Below are 22474 nucleotides of genomic sequence, written 5' to 3' on the forward strand. Positions count from 1 at the left end.
ATCCACACGTACATCCTCATATATATATGGCCAAGTGATTGTAGAGAAAAACGAGTTACTTTGACAAATGCTGAATGTTTTTTACACATTAATTAGTTTGGTTATTACATGTTTCTTTTCCATATATATATATATATATATATATATGTGTGTGGAATATGTATTTGGAATATTTATTCACAAACTGGAAAAACATAATTTTGCAGAGAGTTTATCAGATTCATTCAAATCTCAAGTTATTTTATGTGTCCTTTTATCCTCTATAGTCTATAGTATAACTTCCACGTCCACTTTTCATTCACTTCCTTTTCTGCTGCTTTCTCTTCGATGGCATTGTATCGAACACCTGGTGGGGGTGTACATTTCCAACTTAGCATTTAAGCTTCGGTCAACACCTCTTCACATACAATTCCTGTATTCTCAATCCCGTACCTAACGAGGATCTTCATTCGCCCGTTGCATCATCTCAAAGCTATCAACCAACTTCTATTAATCGACAATGTACTCTGCCAGAATCATCTGCGGCTTCCACCTGAATCGGAGCATCACGAAGAGTAAGTCGTAACTTGGTTTTCTCTTCCGCTTAGGACCTAGTACTTAGGCTAAGTACAGAGCAGTTATTGGAAAACCATGAATTTTGTTTCCTATTTTTTGATTCATTCTCTGAATTATCGCCATGGCTAGTATTGACACTTGCTTATTGCACCCAATTTGATAGATTTGGAGTTGTAACCCTAAATTAGAAGAAGAAAGAAAGAGGAAAAAGAGTACTCAAGAACCAAATATGTATAGAACCCTAAGGATGAACTTCAAATTTTTGAGAACATTTTCTGTTTCTGTGCTTTAGGGTTACAACCTCACAACTTGATATATGCATATCTATCTCTGGAAAGAGTCTAGACTCTAAAGGTAGTAAATGGTGGCATGCTTAACAAACATTTGATCAAACTCTGGTGATCTTTTGCCCTGTCTCTTCTTTGTGAGTCCTAGATTTTACGCATAATCACCGTTGATAGTGTTCCAATCTTGTAGAACAAATTTTGCTAGGCTTGTGATTATAGCTAATGTATGAGTTTTACTGACAGTGGTAGTGTGCAGTAGAAACGGAGTGGACAGTTTAGCAAAATAAAATTTGAATCCCCAAACCAAACTACTGCAGCGGGAAGAAACAATGTAATGATACTTTGAAATGGTAGCGGGACGGTCTTACAAGCTTACAACCCCTCATGTATTTTTCTTCAACTCTACAAGATACTTCTTTTCTTCATCCCATTTCCCGCATATCCATTCACATTTTTTCTCTAGATGCCTCATCTTTTCCTCGTGACTATTATCAGTCCAGATCCTTGTCTCTCTCCCTCTAATTTCTTTTCCAAGCTTTTTGATTACTTTTGTCAGAAGCTGTTGGATAACAGAGATCATTTCGTTGATGAGTTTTAAAATTTTAAGAAAGGAGACAATTAATCAAAAGTCTGGAGGAAAGGGACATGAATTTGATTACTTTTATTTCCATCTCTATAGATGTTTTCAAACTGTCCTGACTTGTTGGGTTGTTGTTGACATTTTCACCATTGGCAATAATAGCTTTCTCCCTCATCTTCTCTGTGTCTTTAAATCTCCTCAGCAGATCATGTACTGCTTTGCTGTTGCTACTTTTTGGAATTCTACTTTGACTGTATTTGAACTGATTGATTTTGTAAAATGGTAAAGTAAGTATAAAGGCCAATCGGCGATATAAACTAAAGACTATTAAAGTAACAGTGTTAGCACCTCCCAGTTTATTTTTGTGTGATGAATTGTCTCTTGACCTAAGTCACTGTTTTCCATGTGGCTTGGTCTTTCTTCGATCTGTTGTAGTATCCTCTTTTCTTGGGCCAAGCTTTTACAACTGTGCAGCATTGAGACTTGCTTGCACTAAGGCATGAGGGCTAATTACTCTCTTTTCTTTGTTTGTTTGTATAGTGAAAAACAAAATGTTATTGATTTGGTTATGAGGACTTACGTAGTCAGGCCATTCTATTCCTCTTTTTGTTTCTTCTGCTTTCCTCATTTTGTCAAGATTATTCTGCAGTTGCTCTCGCAGTTTCTTGTAATAAATGATAGAGTTTCCAGCCTGGCCACTGCGATAGCTAGAATGTTTTGCGTTGATGTAGAACCTAAACCTGTTTGACTGCTCAAAAAATTGATTCTATTGTATTACTGATCTTTATAATAAGCAGTATCATTTAGATGCTTACTCGGGTTTCTATGTAATTCTCATAGGTGTGTTGATAATCCCTCTCGAGCTTTTTGAGTCGCTTCTCTGCTTTGGAAACTGACAACATGTGCACAACCGGATCAGCATCAGGTGACACCTTGTCATGGTAAAATATCCCTAAACCCTCTTCACCGTGATTGCCTCCAATACCTATAGAGGTGGATATTTTGCTGACGTCGTTGAGCTGAGTAGAGGCTTCCATGCCACTGATTTCAAGAATTTCCAAAGCTGCTCCTAAGTTTTGAAAGCATAGCTCTTTTTGTGTTCTTATAGGAATGGAGAAATCATAGCTTGAATGAAGCAACCTATCACAATTGATTATCCAAACTCGTGCACCCCACGCCAAGTAAGTCAATGGCTCCTCCTCGAAGAAATCTTCTTTTATATATTATACTATCCTTCTGTGATTTCTAGCGATAAGATGATGTCTTGATTAAATGATTATTGGAAAGAATAAACTCCTGGGGGCATAAAATATAAAGAAATGCTTGAATTCAATGTGATCATATGAAACAGAGGAAGTCATAGTTTTGACCAAAAGCCACACCACTAAAGTCAATGGCTTTTGGTCAAAAGAGTTATGAATTATTTGTAAGATAACCCATGGATGCATCAGATACAAGGAAATGATTAATATGATAGTCTTAAGTTTATATGATAATATGGTAGTTATCACTTAGAATCAGTTGTGTTGGTAACATTGGTTAACTTTTTTCATAGAAAGCATTAAAAAAAAAGTTTTAATATATCACACTAAAGGTTTTTCTTAGGGGACTTGGTCATAGTTTGACAAAAGCAGCTTCAGATATCGCATCCTAATCGAGAAGGCTTTTAAGTTTATTGTGAGAATATATGGTTAGTTGTAGAATAGAGTTTCTTTGTTCATAGCCAATGATCCAATAGCGAGAATGATTTGGTTGCTTATTATATTGATCTGGTAAGGAAATATTGTAATATACATCTTATAGAGGAGAGGTGTATCATAAAAGGAATCATCAATGTGATTTACAACATGATAGCTTATCATCAGTTCATCATCCATACGTATATAGGCGTCTTGCTTCTATTCTTTGGAATAAATCTTTGCATGTGTCTTAGAAGTAGCTCTCTAAAGTTATCCTTTTCGGCAGCCTTTTCTTTGTGAAGCAGTTTTGTGCCTCGCCCTGAAATTTTTCTTCAGATCGAGCAAGTATTTCTTTTCTGCATCACGTTTCTCACCTATGCATTTACATTTTTCCTGTAGAAATCTCATTTTGTCTGTGTACCCTTTTTCATTTTTTCTTGCAAAATGTACTCTGTCTTGCAAGATGTTCTCTGTCTCCATTCTCTCTTTCTCAAATTCTCTGATTACCTTCGCCAGAAGCTGGTGGAAAAACAAACATCATCACATTTCTTAGTTTTAAGAAACAAGCCCATGAGTAAAGAGTTAGAAATATGTGCTTTGTATCTTCATTACCTTTATTGTGACACTTGTAGAATCTTTCATATCGTCCAGACTCGTGCGGTTGCCCGTTAGTGCACCATTGGAAATAGCCTTTTCTGTCAACTTCTGTATCTCTTTAACTCTCCTCAACAGATCATGCATAGATTTCTTGCTGCTATTCTGTGGAATTATTCTGTGAATGCACCTGAACTGATTTTATCATAAGATGGAGAAGTAAATATCCAAAAGCTCATTTATGATAATTAACTAAGAGGGGCTTTCAGTAGGAGTAGCGTGGTACCTCCTGCTTAATTCTTTTGAGGTCAACTGTTTCTTGACTCAGGCCATCAGTGTATTTCTCTTTGTTTTCTGCTTTTAGCTGTTGCAGTACCATCTTTTCTTGTGCCAAGCTTTTACAACCGTGCATCAAGAAGAATTGCTTACCCTAAACCAGTATCATTGACACCGGAAACACATGGAAAATACATAATAAGATTTACTGAACTATGATAAGTGGTTTAATTTCGTTTCCTAGGTTTCTAGGAAAACTGATCTATGGGAACAGAACAATTGTAATAAAGGCAGGAAGCTGATTAATTTTCTAATTCTAGTAATTGTGTGTACGGTGAAAAACAAAATGATATTGATTGGGACATACGTTTGTAGGTGGTTCTCTTCCTCTTTGTGATGCTTCTTCTGTATTCAGCTTGTCAAGAACATTCTGCAGTTGCTCCACTAAGCGTTCGCTGTCATTAATACAGTAGCCAACCCAGCGACTGTGATGTCCTGGATGTTGTAAAACAACGTAGTACCTATACCTGTCTGACTGTACATTAAGTTCATTATCTTGTTAAACTGGCCCTATAAGTTTCTAACAACTCTACAAACAATCACTTTTTATGCTATGTATTGATGCTTACTTGTAGTTCTGTGTACTTCTCGTAAGTGTGTTGATAATCTTGCTCGAGCTTTTGCAGTCGCTTCTTTGCTTCTGCAAATGACGAACGCCCAACTGGACCAGGGCATGTTGGCACCATGTTGCAGGAAAGTTTCTCGGATCCTTTTTTACTATAGTCGCATCCAGTACTAACAGAGATTATTTTGAAAGTAGAAGTTTCCTGACCAGCGGCTTTTAGATTTTCCAGAGCTTCTTCTGAGTGTTATATGTATTTTAGCAAACACAGTTTTATATGAAAGCGTTGTTCTCTTGTGTTTGTTATATAAAGAGAAAAAAACATTGTTAAAATAAACAACTGAGTATCGAAACCCTTGCACCCCACTCCAAGAAAGTCAATGGCTCCTCTCTAAAAGAATCTTCTTTTGTATAAATGTCTTTGTTTTTTGGTTATTGATAGTTTGTCCATCTGTCTCTTCTTTGAAGCTATATAGAATATCATCTACTTGAGGCATAAAATACAGAGAAATGTTTGTCATGATATTTAGAGTTAAATAATGAAGTGTGATAATATGATTGGGATTCTGATAAGTTTCCAATCTAACAGATTGTCACCAAATAGCCATACAGTTATTATTTTGCGGAAACAACTTCCCTCTCAGCTGTTCTGTTCATGTTGCATCTTGGTTCTCGATTATGATCTGCAGTTTCACGCAGATTCTCACTCATAATTTCTATATTTCAGCATAGTGATTGTTCTGTATCCATATTAGCTGTTGATTGGTCTCAGAACCCTCCAAATCTCTCCACATTCTTTCATCAGTGCCATACCAATTGAACTCTCCGTTAGAAACAGAGTACAAAACATTCTCTATTTCGCAATAAGAATCTGAAAACATAAAATCACCCATCTCTTTACGAGTCCAACTAGGTCGAATCTACTTTCCTTGGAATTGTAAGCAACTATCTCTTTGCGAGTCACCACAGATCTTTCCGTCAATACATACACTTCTGGAGTATAAGCTATGTTTTTTTTTCGCTGCTAAGAGTGGGAACATGATCCCAAATTTTTGTGTTTTGTGTCGAACACCTGAAACGAGTTCTTCAAGGAGTTGGAATCACCAACTTTGCAGCTTCCTGCTACATATATCTTCCCATTAAGGACGCTGGCAGAAAGTGTCATTAGCTCCTCCCGCAAGCTTGGAACCTCGCCCCACGCCACGTGTGTGACCGACTGACCGGCATTCCAGAACAGAGACGCTAGAGGAGAGCGCCTGGTATTTTGATCCACTAGTGTTATAGATATTAGAACCAACAGGCTCGAGACTTGAAAAAATACGCTGATATTTCATTGGAAATTGGGAGTGTAGCCAAAACATAATCACTTGACTTCTTCTTTCCTTCTTACTTGGTTTCACGCAGAGAGTGAACCAACGTACGTGTGTTTAAGGCCAGGAAGCTCAATAGCAAATCATCGGGAAGTGACGGATTTGTCAGCCTTCTCCTTCGTCTTCATCTTCTTCTCCGTTGATCAACCACCTCTGGATTCAACTCTAATACGGTTTAGGGTTTGTGTAGACGGAATTGACTTTTTTTTTTCTTCTTTACGCTATTTCAATTTTTGTGGCCTTGTGGGTGTTATTATAAAAAGGCTTATTTTGTGACTTTTGGCCGAATTGAACTTAAAAAAAAAAAAAGACTAAAAAGAAAGGGTTGAGTCCCACCCAAGCAAAGCTTTCTTCATATTTCTTCGTCTTCAATCCAAAATAGTTTCTTACGCGCCTCTCAGTCTCAGGTTTGTCTCGAATCTCATCCTAGTAAATTAACCACTGATAAACGATTTATTTACTCTAACTTTTGTCGTGATATATAATCTATGTATGTTTTTTAAGGATCAAAATAAATTAAAAAAGGTTAACGAACGAAAACAACTCAGTAATTCGTCGGCTGTGTTTGGAAATTAACGAGTTAATTCGCTAGATGCTATTGATTCACGTATGTATAGTGTGAATCCTTAATTTTATATAATTTTGGATGTCTCATTGGCTTTTTGTTATTTGATGTTTCATGTCAGATACAGGCTTTAATGGGTAAGAATAATCCTAAACCAAGTGGACAAGATTCCAACAAGGAGAAATTATCAATCTCAGCCTTGCTTGCTTCATCCAGTACTTCCAAGAAGATGACATCGTCATCCAGTTCCAATGATGCTCCAAAAGCTTCATCATACATGAATGGCGTTGATCTTCCTCCTTCTGATGATGAAGAAGACGAAGACGTATCTGATGAGGAACAGAGACAGAAGATGGATGCAAGGAGGAAGCATAAGAGCGAGAAAAGGCAACTTGATGATATCTTTGTGACTGATAAAGAACAAAAGAAGCGAGAGAAAAAAGAAAGATTAGCTTTAGAAGCTGCACACATTGCAAAGACGAAGAGGTCCTTGGAGGACGACCGCGATGCATACACTGTTGTTATTGGAAGCAAGACCTCGGTGCTTGAAGGGCAAGACAAGGCGAGTGCTAATGTTAGAGATATAAAGATCGATTCTTTCTCTGTCTCTTGTCGTGGTAAAGTACTTCTCAGTGAAACCTCTGTTCAACTATCACATGGTCAAAGGTATGGACTGTTTGGACCAAACGGAATGGGGAAGTCTACACTGTTAAAGCTTTTAGCTTGGAGGAAGATTCCAGTCCAAAGAATATTGATGTTCTTCTTGTTGATCAAGAGGCGGTCGGTGATGAAAAGAGTGCTCTGGATGCAGTTCTTTCCGCCAATGAAGAGTTGGTTAAGCTACGGGAAGAGGCTGAAGCTCTCAGCAAGAATGATGGTGGTGATACTGATAATGGAGAAAAGCTTTCTGAATTGTACGACAGGCTGCAAATTTTGGGGTCAGATGTTGCTGATGCGGAGGCGTCCAAGATTCTGCGGGGGTTAGGATTCACGCAAGATATGCTACGGTATCCAACTAGGAAACTAAGTGGTGACATGAGGATGCGTGTTTCCTTAGCTAGAGCTCTCTTTATGCAGCCTACTCTTTTGTTGTTAGATGAACCAACCAACCATCTTGACCTGAGAGCTGTTCTTTGGTTAGAGGGGTATTTGCGTCGCTGGAAGACAACTCTAGTTGTTGTTTCACATTGCCAGGACTTTCTCAACGCAGTCTGCACAGATATAATTCATCTGCATGACCATAAACTCGGCTACTACAGTGGTAACTTCACTGCTTTCGAGCGTGGATATAAGCTGCGACGCAATGAGGTGAATAAAAAGTTTGAGATCATCGACAAACAGATGAAAGCAGCTAAGAGGTCTGGAAACCGGGATCAACAGAGTAAGGTAGAGGACAGGGCGGCCAAAGCAACAAAAGGTTAATAAAAATGGAGAGATTATAGCGTGGTGCTCCATTTCCCGAAACCAACGGAGCTACCTCCTCCTCTTATGATCAAGGGTAGCTTCAGTTACCCCGACGAGAAAGATAATAACAAGCCAGGCTTCAAGCTCTCGGATGTTGATGTAGGTATCGATATGGAGACAAGGGTCGTGATAGTTGGACGTAACGGAGGAGGGAAGTCAACTCTTTTGAAATTTCTTGCCGGAGAATTAGCTCTAACCGAAGGTGAAGTGAAAAGAAGCCAGAGTATCTTCTTCGTCTTTATCCTGACCAAGAAGGATGTAGCAAGCAAGAAGCAGTGCGCGCTAAACTAGGCAAGTTTGGGCTACCAAGTAACAGCCACTTGACTCCGATTGATAAATTGTCTGGAGGACAAATGGCTAGAGTTGTGTTAACCCACACATTCTGCTTCTTGACGAGCCAACGAATCACTTAGACACGCAGACTATGGATGCTTTGGCGGATGCATTAGATGAGTTCACAGGTGGAGTTGTGTTGGTGAGTCATGACTCGAGACTCATATCGCGCGTTTGTTCGAACGTGGAGAAGAGTCAGATTTGGGTTGTAGTAGATGGGAATATGACTATATACCCCGGTTCATTTAAAGAGTACAAAAAAGAGCTTCAAAGAGATATGGAAGCAGAGCTTGATGAGTGAAGTCTTTTTTGTTGTTGTTCGCTTTTAAGATAAAAACTCAGTTTCCTTCGTTATATATCTGCTTTAATTACATGACACCATTATAGATAGAGCATCCACATTGGTAAACCTTTGCAAGGGTGTCTTAGCTATATATGAATTTTATCTAAGTATATCTCTATTAAGTTTGTATTATTTTTTTGCCTCTACATTGGTGATCTCAAATGTGTTTTTTGTGTTGATTAATTTTGTAAATGATTTTATCTTTGCACAACAAGCTCATATTCGATTTTTTTGGTATCTACTTTGTTATTTTGTTTGTGATTTGATCTTTCCCCAACAATATAGTCGTTTCTTGTTCTTTACCGATGTGCCAAGCATGTGATTCTTGATAATTCAAGTGTTGCATACATTCATTTCTTCTTTTACAGTTTGTAGAGGACTATGAATTCAAAAAACATGTGATTTGCTCATTCAAGTTGCAGAGGACTTTACAAGACTTTGAACATAAGAACAAGCAAAAAAAAAAGCAAAGCTTTTGTGTGTGTATTTCATACAAACTGATTCATAATGTGCATACACAGTTGTAGTTACAAGAAAAAAGCTTTCTTTAAGTCTAATGAATGGGAAGAATAGTAGTTTATTTCCTGTTTGTGCTTGTAGTACCCTCTCCCTTTGTCTCATTGAATCATCAACAAAATTTTGCTTGAATTGTCTTAATTAAGGTCAGACTAAAGCGCACTATTGCAACCTTGACCATTACAAAAGTCTAAAATCACTTAATTTATCATTGCAAATATAAGAAACAAAGGTAAAACCAACACCAAACATACAAGTATAACCTAAAACAGATAATTTTACATTCCATAATATTGAGTCATTACTTTTATCTTGATTAGCAGAAGTTAGTACTAAGACATTAATCTGAACACGTCTTGTACACGTCCCTCTAAGTTTATTTCATACTAGATTTAAAAATGCTACAACATTAAAAAAAAATAAGAAAAAAAAAAATATTGATCTTACATATCCTTAACTAAAGAAAAAAAATCAAAATAATATAAAAAAGATATTTTAAATCATCTTGAATTTCTAATAAGAAATCAAATTTAACTAAATAATATAACCAAAATCTAAAAATACTACAACATAATTAAATTAAAATATTAAAAAAGAAAGAATAAACAAATATTGATAGTTATTAGATTTCTTTTTTTACATTAGGTTTAGAACTTTTACTTATAAATTTTTAATTCTTTTTAATATTTTAGTAAATTCAAAATTGACGCATGTCAACATCTTCTCGAGACAAGTAACACATGTCACAATCTTATTAAAATAAAAAAATATCTACATGATTGCAATGAGTTTATGACCAACCTAATAATATTTGAGAAATTGAAAGATTTGACATAATAAAAATAAAAATTGAAAATTATAAGCATGATGATATATGAGTCTTAGATAATTTAGAGATATAAAATATAAACTAAAAAACAATTTAAAATACTACAACATTAAAAAAAATTAAGAAAATAATAAATGTTAATCTTACATATCCTTAACTAAAGAAAAAAAATCAAAATAATATAAAATATATATTTTAAAATCATCATGAATTTATAATATAACCATAATCTAAAAATACTACAACATAATTAAATTAAAATATTAAAAAAGAAAGAATAAACAAATATTGATAGTTAGTAGATTTTCTTTTTACAATAGGGTTAGAACTTTTACTTGTTAATTTTTAATTCTTTTTAATGATTTAGTAAATTTAAAATTAATACATGTCAATATCTTATCGAGACAAGTAACACGTGTCACGATCTTATTAATGAGTAACTTTGACAGTACGCTTTTTCTAGTAAGATATCAAATTTAACTAAATAATATAACCAAAAACTAAAAATACTACAACATAATTAAATTAAAATATTTAAAAAGAAAGAATAAGCAAATATTAATAGTTAGCAGATTTTCTTTTTATAATAAGTTTAGAAATTTTACTTTTTAAATTTTAATTCATTTTAATGTTTTAGTAAATTATCAAAATTTACACTGACAAGTAACACATATCAAAGTTACTTGTCGAGTATCTTTAACATAAGATTTATTGGTCGATTGGAGTTTAGGCCCATATTTAGGCCCAATATAAATATATGGAAAGAAGAGACGGGCGATTCTATTTCTCTCGTTCTCTCTCTCTTTCTCTCTGCTTGCTTCCTCACGGACGCACCAGCTTCAATCGCTTTTCTCTGTAATCCATTCATCTACGCAATCTCTCTCTCTCTCTCACTCGGTAAAACTCCATCTTCTTACCTTTTAATATTTTGTGGTTTTAGATATTAGGAGAGATTGAAGTTTCCATTGATTTTTTTATCAGATTCGGATCGATTTCTCGTTCTCTGTTTTGGGATTCTGATTTTCTTAGAGTTGTGCTTAAAATTAATCCTTTTTTTTACTGCTAGTTTCATTCCTTCTTTCAATTACTGGGTTCTGTGGATTAGGTCTTTTTTGTCTATTTGTTTGGTGATAAATCCGAAACCCTTGATATTATTTTGTTGAAACGGCGCCCTAGTTATTTTAGACCAGATACGAGTTATTAGATGGTAAAGTATTGAAATTTTCTTTGAGAACGCATCAGGTTTTGTTTATATGAATCGATGTTTACTGGGTTTTAATAAAGTTTTGAGCTTTAGCTTTTTTTTTGTGACCATTGTCTAAGTAGAAAAACCCTAATTTCAGATCAGAACTTCCACCCCTGAGTTTGGGAGTTTTCCAATTAGGTTGCTAGATAATTTGATTACTCGTCAGCCCTTTTTTATATGATTTTCATAACTCATCAGCCCTATTCTTTTTTTTTTTTTTGATTTCTCAGATACAGATTTAAATGGGTAAGAAGAAGTCAGAAGAGAGTGCTGCTACTAGCACGAAGGTGAAACCAAGTGGGAAAGATGCTTCTAAAGATTCAAAAAAGGAGAAGTTATCAGTCTCGGCTATGCTTGCAGGCATGGATCAGAAAGATGATAAACCTAAGAAGGGCTCATCATCCAGAACCAAGGCTGCTCCTAAAGCTACTTCCTACACTGATGGCATAGATCTTCCTCCTTCTGATGAAGAAGACGAAGGGGATTCTGATGAGGAGCAGAGACTGAAGGATGAAAGGAGGAAGCAGAAGAGCGAACAAAGGCATCTTGATATTTCTGTTACTGATAAGGAACAAAAGAAACGAGAGATGAAAGAAAGATTAGCTCTCGAAGCTTTAGAGTTGGCAAAGAGGGAGGCCTTGAAGGATGATCATGATGCATTCACGGTTGTTATTGGAAGTAAGACCTCAGTGCTTGAAAGAGACGACACGGCAGATGCAAATGTTAAAGATATCACAATCGATTCTTTTTCTGTCTCTGCTCGAGGTAAAGAGCTTTTGAAGAATGCTTCTGTCAAGATATCACATGGTAAAAGGTATGGGTTGGTTGGGCCAAACGGTATGGGGAAGTCTACATTGTTAAAGCTTTTAGCGTGGAGGAAGATTCCAGTGCCGAAGAATATTGATGTTCTTCTTGTTGAGCAAGAGGTGGTAGGTGATGAAAACAGTGCTCTGAATGCAGTTGTTTCTGCCAATGAAGAGTTGGTTAAGCTACGGGAAGAGGTTGAAGCTCTGCAGAAGTCGTCTTCTGGAGCTGACGGAGAAAATGTTGATGGCGAGGATGATGACGATACTGGAGAAAAGCTTGCTGAATTGTATGATAGGCTGCAAATTTTGGGGTCAGATGCTGCTGAATCTCAGGCATCCAAAATTCTTGCGGGGTTAGGTTTCTCTAAAGATATGCAAGTGCGTCCAACTCAGTCCTTCAGTGGTGGCTGGAGGATGAGAATATCGTTAGCTAGAGCTCTGTTTGTGCAGCCTACTCTTTTGTTGTTGGATGAACCCACTAACCATCTTGACCTAAGAGCTGTTCTATGGTTAGAGGAATATTTGTGTCGCTGGAAGAAGACGCTAGTTGTTGTTTCACATGACCGGGACTTCCTCAACACAGTTTGCACAGATATAATACATCTCCATGACCTGGGTCTTCACTTCTATCGTGGTAGTTTTGATGCTTTTGAAAGCGGGTATGAGCAGCGTCGCAAGGAGGTGAATAAAAAATTTGATGTCTACGAGAAACAGATCAAGGCAGCTAAGAGGACTGGAAACCGAGCTCAACAGGAGAAGGTAAAGGACAGGGCCAAGTTTACTGCAGCAAAAGAAGCATCCAAGAGTAAGGGAAAGGGTAAGGCACAGGATGAAGAAGGCCCAGCAGCAGAAGCTCCAAGGAAATGGAGAGATTATAGTGTGGTGTTCCACTTCCCAGAACCAACCGAGCTCACTCCTCCTCTTCTGCAGTTAATTGAGGTTAGCTTCAGCTATCCCAACAGGCCAGATTTCAGGCTCTCGAATGTTGATGTAGGTATCGATATGGGGACAAGGGTTGCTATAGTTGGGCCTAACGGAGCAGGAAAGTCCACTCTATTGAATCTTCTTGCGGGAGATTTAGTTCCAACCGAGGGTGAAATGAGAAGAAGCCAGAAGCTGAGGATTGGAAGGTATTCACAGCATTTTATTGACCTGTTAACAATGGGGGAAACTCCGGTTCAGTATCTTCTTCGTCTTCATCCTGACCAAGAGGGGTTCAGCAAGCAAGAGGCAGTACGAGCGAAGCTAGGCAAGTTTGGGCTACCAAGTCACAATCACTTGTCTCCAATAGCGAAATTGTCTGGAGGACAAAAGGCTAGAGTTGTGTTCACTTCGATCTCAATGTCAAAGCCACACATATTACTTCTGGACGAGCCTACAAATCACTTAGACATGCAAAGTATAGATGCTTTGGCGGATGCACTAGATGAGTTCACAGGAGGAGTTGTGTTGGTGAGTCACGACTCGAGACTAATATCGCGTGTCTGTGCGGAAGAGGAGAATAGTCAAATCTGGGTTGTAGAAGACGGAACGGTGAATTTCTTCCCAGGTTCGTTTGACGAGTACAAAGAAGATCTCCAAAGAGAAATCAAAGCTGAGGTTGATGAGTGAAGTTTTGTTGTTGTTGGCTTCTAAGGTAACCATCTCAAACTCGTTTATGTTTTATAAGACACTCAAAAAAGTTTTGGACAATTTTATTTTTAGCCATTGTGTTCTTTCACTATATACATCGCCATCGGTCTCCCCATATTACATATCTGAGTGTAGTGTTATGTTTTGGGGAAGAAAACAGAAGACGTGTTTCATTCTTTTTCATCAGTGTGTTCTATTAGAGTCAATGGGTCATAATAAACATCAACGTTTCCTTTATTTTAGCTGTCTGAAATTTTGTTTAATTTCTCTCTTGTTTATTTTAGCCTCTCAATATTATCTCTCTTAAAACTGTTTTTAGTGTCTGTGGTGTGGTTGTTGATATTGGAGTTCATTGTCTTTGGGGCACATATTCGATTTTGGACTTCATTGTCTTTGGGGCACATATTCGATTTTGGACTGGAGAATATATGTGATTCATCTTTTGTTTCATTTCCTCTGTGGAAGTCTGGAACAATCACACACTTCTTTTTTCTGCAAACGTTTGTGATTAGAAGTTAGAACCGAGTGTCAACAACTTAGGCATGAGCCCCATGACCAAAATTAAACCGTAACCGTATTTCAGACCATAACCAGACTGTATCCTAACTGTAACCAAACCGTAACCGTATAAAATGGTTTAAAACCGTAACCGTTAACCGTAAATATATGGTTACATTATATTAACCATAACTGTTAATTAATCGTAACCATATTAAAATAGTTGGTTAATCGCATAGTTAAACTGTAATTTGTTAATCGTAACCGTTTCAAAAACATAATAAAATATACTAATAATTATTTATTTAATATGAATCATATGATATGAAGAAATATAAATACACTAAAAGTACATATTAATTATAAATAAGTAATATCAATAATATTACATCATCAAATAATATTAACCGTATCATATTATCAAATAACCGTAACCGTTTATAACTGTAATCGTTTCAATCAAAACCGTATTTAACTGTAACTGTTTATTAAATGATTATGGTTAAGGTTAAACAAAAATTCTAACTGTAACCGATAGTTAATTAACTGTAACATTGATAACCGTAACCGTGGTCATAAACAACTACAATCACACACAGTAGAAAAAAAAATAGAAGCGAGGCACAATCTACACTAATGGGCCTAAATATTAATTAGTCTTTATGAATGAGAGACGTCAAAAGTAAAGTCGATGATTAATGGTCAAAAGTCAACTAGTATTGTCTCTAGTTGAAGTCACATTATTATGGTATTTTTATTCAATTTAAATGAAAGAGAAAATGCATGCGATGATGATTATAAATCAAATTCATAAAAAAGGACTGGTTTCTTCTACAAGGATCAGAAGAAATCTTCAAAAATAAGAAAGAGGGTATGATCCTTAAAAATCATACCCTTATTATTACAAAAAAATAAAAATAATTAAAAAGTCTTTTTATTATTATTCATAAATTAATTAAGAAGCTATTTAAGGTTGGACAGCAGCAGCAGCAGCATCTCCACTGGTTTCTCCTTGAGTTTGCTTAGCACGATCATAACGAGACACCCATTTGGTTAACACATACTCAGCTCTCCTCCATGGTGGCATTGACAGCCCTTTCTTCTTCAGGCTCTTCTTTGCAGCATCAGACACAAATACCACAAGCTTCTTCAGCCTATCCACTTGTCCAACATAGACGTAAGGCAGTGTCTTGGATATCGACTTGTAAGTCATACTCCGTCGAGCTATTTCGAACTTGGACTGGAAGTCAATGTCGATCAAAACTCTTTGATCTCCAATCATAACATCCAAATACTCATATTCCCCTGTTTTACCACACAAATCAAGTGTTATTACCTTAACGATTTGCAACTTTGTCTTAAGAATGGATAAAATGAAGAAAACATACCAGCAGGCACAGGATACCATCTCGATTTCAATTTGTCCCAGCGAGATTTGCAAACTGCTGCATCATAGCCTAAAGCCACCAATTTATCAGCAACATCTCTCAACCTCGAGTCCTTACACTTAACTTCTTTCTCAACAAGCTCTGTTGCTTTAGTCTCCAGATCACTCTCGGCGACATTAGCACAAAGTAACAGACTCTACAAAAACATTGTCAAAAAAAAAAACTCTGTTTTAACATCAGATGTCAAAGATCAAACATGGGAAAGATATCATAAAATGAAATCATTCAAATACCTTGAGGCTTCGAAGGACACCGCTGGAAGAAGAAATCTCTTCGTCTTCGTCGGAGCTATCAGTGCCACTTCCACTAAAGCAGTTGCAGTGGTTACGACCAATGCAACGTGATTGTTTCTCACTGTCTGGATCCTCCATGTAGTTCTCAACCATCTTCCTCAAACAGACAGAGCCCGGTTCGAATTCTTCCGAGTTGCCTCTCGCAAGCGGTGAATCCACACCTGAGAAGCTCTTCAGACTGAACTGACGTTCAAAGAGTCGCTTCAGTCGAGATCTTGGCCCTTGTCTCATCGCAGGCGCCGGCTCTGCCTCCTTGGCTACACCGTTGACGTTGATAGGTCGGACTTTTGAACGGAAAGGCATTTTTTTTTTCTTGTTCTTTTCAAAATCGTTCAAAACGAAACCCTACGACGGAAAAAAATTATTACTCACCCTTACGTCCAAAAATGTCAGATAAATAAAAAGAGATCAATCGTTCTTCGCTTCCAACAAGAAAAAAAAAAGATGGAGGAGACACAAAACTCAAAAAGAAAAAATAAAAAATAATTAGTTGAGAAAATACAAATGTTTATGATTGATTCATTTAAAGGTTTCACGATGAAGGTTTGAGAGGCATAAAATTAGAGAAAGAAAACACAAACAAAATAAAGAGATAGAGGAGAAGAAAAAGGAAAAAGATCACTTGAATGGAGGGTTTATTTAGATACGGATTGAGACTCGACGACACGAAAACGTCCTGCTTTTAATGCCTTTTTTGATTTTGATTTTGATTTTGTTTTGGTTTTTTTTTTTTAATATATAAGGATGTGATTCACTATGTGGATGATGGATGATGCATAGGAGGTCAAAATCGTTTGTAAGGGGAAGAAGATGTTTTGCTAAATTCTTAGGGGAAGAAGAAAGCAATGTTTGATGCTTGTTATATAGGAAATGGGAAATAAAAGACCCTTATCTATTTACCATATTGGCAAATAAGCAAAAAGTTTGATGTAAACTTTGCTTTCTAAAGCAATTTAATGTGTCTGATGTTCATAGTGGAGATCATACCAGTTCCATCTGATGTTCCTGTTTGTTTTATTGATGGGTCTTGGCATGCGTCAGATTCACGAAGTGGACATGGTTGGATTGTGTCCTGTGGAGGGAGTTTGAGGCAATTAGGATTGAAGAGCTCGCGCAGAAGTCTTTCACCCCTTCATGCCGAATTGGAGACCCTTTTACGGGCAATGAAGTGCTTATTGGCGATTCCGTTGACAAGTATCCTCATTATGACAGATTGTTCAGACCTTCTTGCTATGACTTCAAACCCAGAGGCATGGCCTGCATTTGCGACAGAGCTGAAGGATTTTGTGTATTACAGGGACTTATTCTCTTCATTGATTATTAGATATATCCCTCGTAGTGATAATACCTCTGATCATCTTGCGAAATGTGCAAGAGGTCGTGGGTTTTGTTTTTCCCATGTGAGTTCTACGGTTCCTCACTGGCTTTCTCTAGAAGAGAGTTTTTAACCGTGAACTAGTAGATGGAGTTTAGACGACAAAAAAAAAAAAAAAAAAAAAAGCAATTTAATGTCCACACGGTAACATTACTATTCAATCTAAAGCAAAAAGTTTAATGTCAAGTTTACAGTTTTCAAATTTTCATGAGACACACACAACACAATCATATCTTCTTCTTTTTATTCAGAATTACTATTATTTAACATTGATATTAATAATTCTAGTCAAACAAATTACTCAGTAAGTTCTCTTATATCGTAAATGACAGACGTATTACCTAAAAACTAAACAAGAGAAAAGGTCACAATCTCAATGCATTTATGATGAAAATGAACATATATCACAAAGGCTATTACAAATCAACACGCGTCGATATTATCTTTTAAAATCATTAAAAAATTCAAAATAAATTTATTTGACTAAACAATTTATGCTAAGTTATAATTTATATGAAGTAATATATTTTTCTTTTACACTAAAATACTAATTTTATACATCAACATAAATGTTTTTGTCAAGAAAATTTGACTGAATTGTTGAGTCGCAGATACCAAAAATAAATAAATAAAAAAAAAGAAATAAAATGAATGATAAATCTCAAGCTATTTATGATGGAAACTAGTATAAATCACATAGAGCCCAACAACTAATTCATCACACAAAGAAAAAAGAAAAACTTAAAATTTCATCACAAGGCAAAATCATATAAAGGTATGTATAAATCTTCTCTTCCTAGATAGAGGCTTTTCTAACTCAGTTTTTAAAATAAAACGAGGATTTTAAAGTTTTATGAGAAACGGAGGGCTTTATAGCAAAAACGTTGAAACATTTTATGGCTCCAAAAGTAAAAAATTTAACCGGGAAAGCGTAGGTTCCCCCCCAAGATTTTAAAAAGATTTAAAAACTCCCACCAAACTTTTGATTTTAAAACTCCCATCCCATTCACTTTCAACCAGATTTCGTTTCTTTCGTCCTTTTTTTCTTCTTCTTCTTCTTTGCAATTCTCTCGTCGTCGTCGTCTCTCAGGTACTTTACTTCTCTCTCTTCCACAGATCTGTTTCTCACTCTCTTCAAGAAATTTTTGGGTGGGATTACCAATTCTGTTCTTCGATTTCGTCTTCTTTTTATGATTCTTTCGACAGATCTGGTAGATTTATTATGCGTAATACTCTTGTTTTGTGATTTTTTTTTTTTTTCTGAATTTTTTGGTTTGACTATGAATGGGGTCAGATCTAGAAGAAGAATAAGGAAACAGCGAGGATGGCAGGGAAAGGAGGAAAAGGACTCGTAGCTGCGAAGACGATGGCTGGTAACAAGGACAAAGACAAGGACAAGAAGAAACCCATCTCTCGCTCTGCTCGTGCTGGTATTCAGGTCTATTCCCTCTAACCCTAATTTTGACCTTCTTTGACTTTTTGATTCGATTCGTAATTTTGTCACTACGGTTCAGATCTTTAAAACTTCTAGGGTTTCTCAAATTTGTCTTGCTTTAGCTTAGTGTCATATGGTATGAGCAGTGAGCACAAAACCCATCATGATGTTGTTGTTGTTTTTTTGATAACATGTTCTCTGAAGCTAATTATGCACAAACACTGATGCTGTTTCTTTTGGTTTATTTCAGTTTCCAGTGGGTCGTATTCACAGGCAACTCAAGAACAGGGTTTCTGCACATGGGAGAGTTGGTGCCACCGCTGCTGTGTACACTGCTTCAATCCTTGAGTACCTGACTGCAGAGGTTCTTGAGTTGGCTGGAAACGCTAGCAAAGATCTGAAAGTGAAGAGGATTACTCCAAGGCATTTGCAGTTGGCTATCAGAGGAGATGAGGAGCTTGACACACTCATCAAAGGAACTATTGCTGGAGGAGGTGTGATCCCTCACATCCACAAGTCCCTCATCAACAAAACCAACAAAGAGTGATTTGTTTCTTCTTCAGTCACTAAGAGAGAGAGATATATTATTGTGATCTGCTAATTAGTAGCTTATGGTGTTTGTGTTTGTTTAGTCTTGGACTGCTTTTTCCTTATTTTTTTTCTCTTTTCTCTCTTCTTAGTTCTTTGACTAGTGTTGATCTCTTCTGGACATCCTCAGGTGTACATTAGTTAATTTGAACTTTTAGGTTTCTTTTCTTCAAGCAAATGCTGTCTTTGCATGCTCTTGTCATTTGCTTACTATGTTAAAAAAAAAAAAGTGAACTATTTCAGTGCTTAACAACTGCAGATATCATTTACTCGCATGCTCACTTAGGTATCTGGACTTAATAAGTACCACTTTAGTTATAAAAACTTGGTATCAAACATCATCAATCACATGTTGTTCCAAATTAGTGAAAGCTAGTGAAAACTTGGTTCCAAACATAAGTCAAAACTCAAAACCATTCAATTTCTAAACAGAGTTCATCATTCACTCACTCAGTAGTCAGTAGGTGCTTAGGCTTTGAGCACGTCAATTGCAAGCTTGAAGATGTCTTCCATTAGTGAAAGCTGGTGAACGATCTCTAGGTAATGTGGTTTCAAATGCCACAACGAATAATGCTACATCCTTCTTCCTTTCTACAGCGAGTTTGCTGACGTTATGTTGAAGTGCATAATCAGTCATCCACTCCTCTGTGTTCTTCATCTCATCCATCTCCTCATGCTTGAGTTCCACTGTTTCATTGCTCGGCTCTGCGGTGATTGGAAGGTAATTGGGTTCTCTTGGGTTGAATTCCCTCCAACTCTCAGTGCACTCTTCTGGGATGCAGGGTTTTCGCGCAAGGGTTAACAGAGTTTCCTCTGTTTTCGATACAAGTTCAATCCGCTCTTTCACTTTCTCTTCATCTACCTCCTTACAATCTTCAGATTTTTTGGAGTTCAGCTCCTCATCAAGAGCATTCCCTAGGATGATAATCATCATCGTACCAATGTTTTCATCACCTGATTCAATGCCTTCACCATTTCGTACGCTCACCATCTCTGTTCCGTTAGATTCTAAACCTTCAGCCTTTCCCAATTCCATGTCCTTATCCTCAGGCTCAAAATCGATTACTTGGATATCAACAACATCTCGAGTGCTTCCATTTTCTTTCTTCCCATCAACATAGATATCCACACAACCATCATCACCGCTCATCTTCACATTTGCATGGGACTTCATGGAACGTCTTCTTGCGGATATTAAGTTTTTAAGAGGTGGGAATTGGTCGTGAAGATGCGCGTTGAGTGAACAATACGTATAATGACAGACTTTCAAGTCATTAGGAGAAGCAAGCATCAGATCCTCTGTGAACTTTGAGTTTCTAAGAAACGAAGAACAAGTCGCTTGATCACAACAACGACCAATCCTACAACTTCTCTTAAAACTCAGAACCTTTTTCAAACTACTACTACTACTACTACTACTACTCTGTTTCTTAATTCCGGAGCTTGAAATATCAAGTTTCTTACCGGTCTGGCTCTTCTTGTCCGAACCAACTTGAACACCTTGTCGTCTCTGTCTCCTAGCCTCTGAACTACTCGTTCCCTTCATATAATTAGGTGACCAACTCTGTTTTTTATTTCCGGAGCACGAAATATCAAGTTTATTACCGCTCTGGCTATTCATGTCCGAACCAACTTGAACACCTTGGCTCTTTCTCTTAACCTCTGAACTAATCGTTCCCTTCATATAATTAGGTGACCCGCCTGTGACTTTAGCAACGATATGCTTCTCGGCCGGTGTCATTGGTTGAGGAAGCATACTAGGTCTACATCTCTTTATCATCTCCAGTCCAAGGCTCCTCTCTAACCGATCTTGAGCAGTCTTCCTTGATCTTTCCAAGGCAAACCTGTGAGATGCTCTCTTCTCTTCTATGTTTTTGAAGCTTTTTTTTCTTTCTTTTCTCCTAATACGTTTCCGGTTTTGGTCTATAAATTGAAAGATTTGCAATTTCATGCTTTTCCTTTATAGTCCACTTTCTGAATATTAATTATTGTTTCTAAATCAACATTTTTTTTCTTGTTCTCATATAATATAACGTCTCCGCTAAATGAGCATAATGTTTTTCTTTTTGTTTTCATAGAACTTTAATAGAAGCTAAACCAAACATAATCTGTTGTTATTTAAATCACTAGTTCAAATTAGAAAATACAATTCGGTGTTATTAAATATGATATTTGTAAATCATGATTCAGAGATTTTGAATTTTGGTGTTATTCAATTAAAAATATATATATACTTGATTACATTTGGTATTTACTGAAAACAAAAAAAAAAAAATCTTTGTATATTGAAGAATCACTTAAAATTAATGTTAATGAAGTTTATAGGTTAAAGTATCAGAAACAAAATTTTAGATATACACAAAAGTTTTAGGATCCGTGCACACACATAAAGTTTTATAAATGTTATCAAATATTTCCCTTAGAAAAAATAGATAAATGAAGTTTCTTAAATCATCGTACAACTCTCTCCTAAATAAACAGTAAAAGGGTTGGAGCCTAACAACAACGTCAGAGTTGGTGCATCTAAGGGAGATGGTCGGCCAAAGACGGGCTCATTGCTCACACACGTTCCTCTTTTTTTTTTTTTTCGCACTCACAATCCAAAAAAATTTCAAACTTTTAAAAATAATTCGTATTCAGTGACCTTTGTCGAGATTTCAATTTGAGTCTGTTATCACTAACCACATTCTTAAACAGCTCAAAGGATAAACAAACCTTTCGGTTTGGATCCGTACCAACAGAATGATAACTCTCGATGAAGTTGGAGAGTTCTTGTGATCTTTAAAGAAAATATCTTAAGATTAGGTAACTGTGGCGAAAGCATTTTGACAGTTGTAGATATGTCTTTTTCGCCACGCTTCAAACCTACAAATCTATCCAGAGAACAAGATTTAAAGTAAAATTAGAAGAGAGCTGTGATGCCCCAATGGTCTATACGAAATTTAAACCAGTGAGTAGGTAGGAAAACCAAACCTCCTTGAGGTTTTGATTATATTCTACATTTTTATTTTATCTAATTCCATTGGATTTTTTTTTTTAAATTGTATTATCTCACATAATTTATGTGTTTGCCTTGATCTTCTCGCTTGATCAATTAATTAGAGACGGTGCAATACAATGTTAAAAAGACAACTTAGAGG

At 36.4% G+C, this 22474-nt stretch overlaps 6 protein-coding genes, 2 long non-coding RNA genes and 1 pseudogene across 15 annotated transcripts; 4 read left to right on the forward strand and 5 right to left on the reverse strand.

Moving 5' to 3' along the window:
• The first annotated feature begins 186 nt into the window (after nt 1-186).
• Nucleotides 187-4959, forward strand: LOC104791724 (uncharacterized). Of its 3 annotated transcripts, none has more exons than XR_768946.3 (4): nt 187-554; nt 2263-2363; nt 2531-2603; nt 4347-4959. It is a non-coding gene; the product is annotated as an uncharacterized LOC104791724 (long non-coding RNA). The 3 variants fall into 3 exon arrangements; XR_768947.3 differs by having other exon boundaries at nt 418-554; nt 4658-4799; XR_015559263.1 differs by lacking the exon at nt 187-554 and adding an exon at nt 1098-1228.
• On the reverse strand, nt 1117-2536 carry LOC104791723 (uncharacterized). Of its 3 annotated transcripts, none has more exons than XR_015559262.1 (5): nt 2238-2536; nt 2003-2170; nt 1771-1914; nt 1502-1673; nt 1117-1401 (listed from the first exon to the last, which is right to left on the reverse strand). XR_015559262.1 is itself a non-coding variant. In XM_010517685.2 (5 exons), the coding sequence occupies exons 1-5, from the start codon at nt 2457-2459 to the stop codon at nt 1225-1227; spliced, it is 894 nt and encodes a 297-aa protein (XP_010515987.1). In that variant the 5' UTR covers nt 2460-2536; the 3' UTR covers nt 1117-1224. The 3 variants fall into 3 exon arrangements, 2 of the variants coding, with proteins under 2 accessions (XP_010515987.1, XP_087309511.1); XM_010517685.2 differs by having other exon boundaries at nt 1502-1684; XM_087453385.1 differs by having other exon boundaries at nt 1502-1684; nt 2003-2162; nt 2238-2374.
• LOC104791722 (uncharacterized) lies at nt 3158-4872 on the reverse strand. The gene is made up of 5 exons (XM_010517683.3): nt 4601-4872; nt 4339-4506; nt 3982-4125; nt 3714-3890; nt 3158-3620 (listed from the first exon to the last, which is right to left on the reverse strand). Exons 1-5 carry the CDS (start codon nt 4715-4717, stop codon nt 3372-3374), a joined length of 855 nt encoding a protein of 284 aa, XP_010515985.2. The 5' UTR covers nt 4718-4872; the 3' UTR covers nt 3158-3371.
• A 1702-nt stretch (nt 4960-6661) lies between the features above and the next one.
• Nucleotides 6662-8626, forward strand: LOC104791725 (ABC transporter F family member 4 pseudogene; annotated as a pseudogene).
• A 515-nt stretch (nt 8627-9141) lies between these two features.
• On the reverse strand, nt 9142-9699 carry LOC147942830 (uncharacterized). The gene is made up of 2 exons (XR_015559584.1): nt 9490-9699; nt 9142-9356 (listed from the first exon to the last, which is right to left on the reverse strand). It is a non-coding gene; the product is annotated as an uncharacterized LOC147942830 (long non-coding RNA).
• A 967-nt stretch (nt 9700-10666) lies between these two features.
• On the forward strand, nt 10667-13934 carry LOC104791726 (ABC transporter F family member 4). Its single transcript, XM_010517688.3, has 2 exons — nt 10667-10910; nt 11490-13934. The coding sequence occupies exon 2, from the start codon at nt 11502-11504 to the stop codon at nt 13674-13676; it is 2175 nt and encodes a 724-aa protein (XP_010515990.1). The 5' UTR covers nt 10667-10910; nt 11490-11501; the 3' UTR covers nt 13677-13934.
• A 995-nt stretch (nt 13935-14929) lies between these two features.
• Nucleotides 14930-16769, reverse strand: LOC104699126 (uncharacterized). The gene is made up of 4 exons (XM_010414469.3): nt 16559-16769; nt 15877-16281; nt 15584-15779; nt 14930-15500 (listed from the first exon to the last, which is right to left on the reverse strand). Exons 2-4 carry the CDS (start codon nt 16237-16239, stop codon nt 15163-15165), a joined length of 897 nt encoding a protein of 298 aa, XP_010412771.1. The 5' UTR covers nt 16240-16281; nt 16559-16769; the 3' UTR covers nt 14930-15162.
• A 1097-nt stretch (nt 16770-17866) lies between these two features.
• Nucleotides 17867-19584, forward strand: LOC104791727 (histone H2A variant 1). 4 transcript variants are annotated; one of them, XM_087453396.1, is made up of 4 exons: nt 17989-18086; nt 18428-18460; nt 18606-18749; nt 18997-19584. In XM_087453396.1, the coding sequence occupies exons 3-4, from the start codon at nt 18636-18638 to the stop codon at nt 19291-19293; spliced, it is 411 nt and encodes a 136-aa protein (XP_087309522.1). In that variant the 5' UTR covers nt 17989-18086; nt 18428-18460; nt 18606-18635; the 3' UTR covers nt 19294-19584. The 4 variants fall into 4 exon arrangements, with proteins under 4 accessions (XP_010515994.1, XP_087309522.1, XP_087309521.1 ...); XM_087453395.1 differs by having other exon boundaries at nt 18029-18086; nt 18428-18522; XM_010517692.3 differs by lacking the exon at nt 18428-18460 and having other exon boundaries at nt 17867-18086.
• Nucleotides 19578-21305, reverse strand: LOC104791728 (uncharacterized). The gene has a single exon (XM_010517693.3). It carries the CDS (start codon nt 21283-21285, stop codon nt 19819-19821), a length of 1467 nt encoding a protein of 488 aa, XP_010515995.2. The 5' UTR covers nt 21286-21305; the 3' UTR covers nt 19578-19818.
• Between the last annotated feature and the right edge of the window lie 1169 nt (nt 21306-22474).

Source organism: Camelina sativa, chromosome 6 (genome assembly GCF_030686135.1).
Source record: "Camelina sativa cultivar CO46 ecotype springtype chromosome 6, ASM3068613v1".
In the NCBI taxonomy this organism is placed as follows: Eukaryota; Viridiplantae; Streptophyta; class Magnoliopsida; order Brassicales; family Brassicaceae; genus Camelina; species Camelina sativa.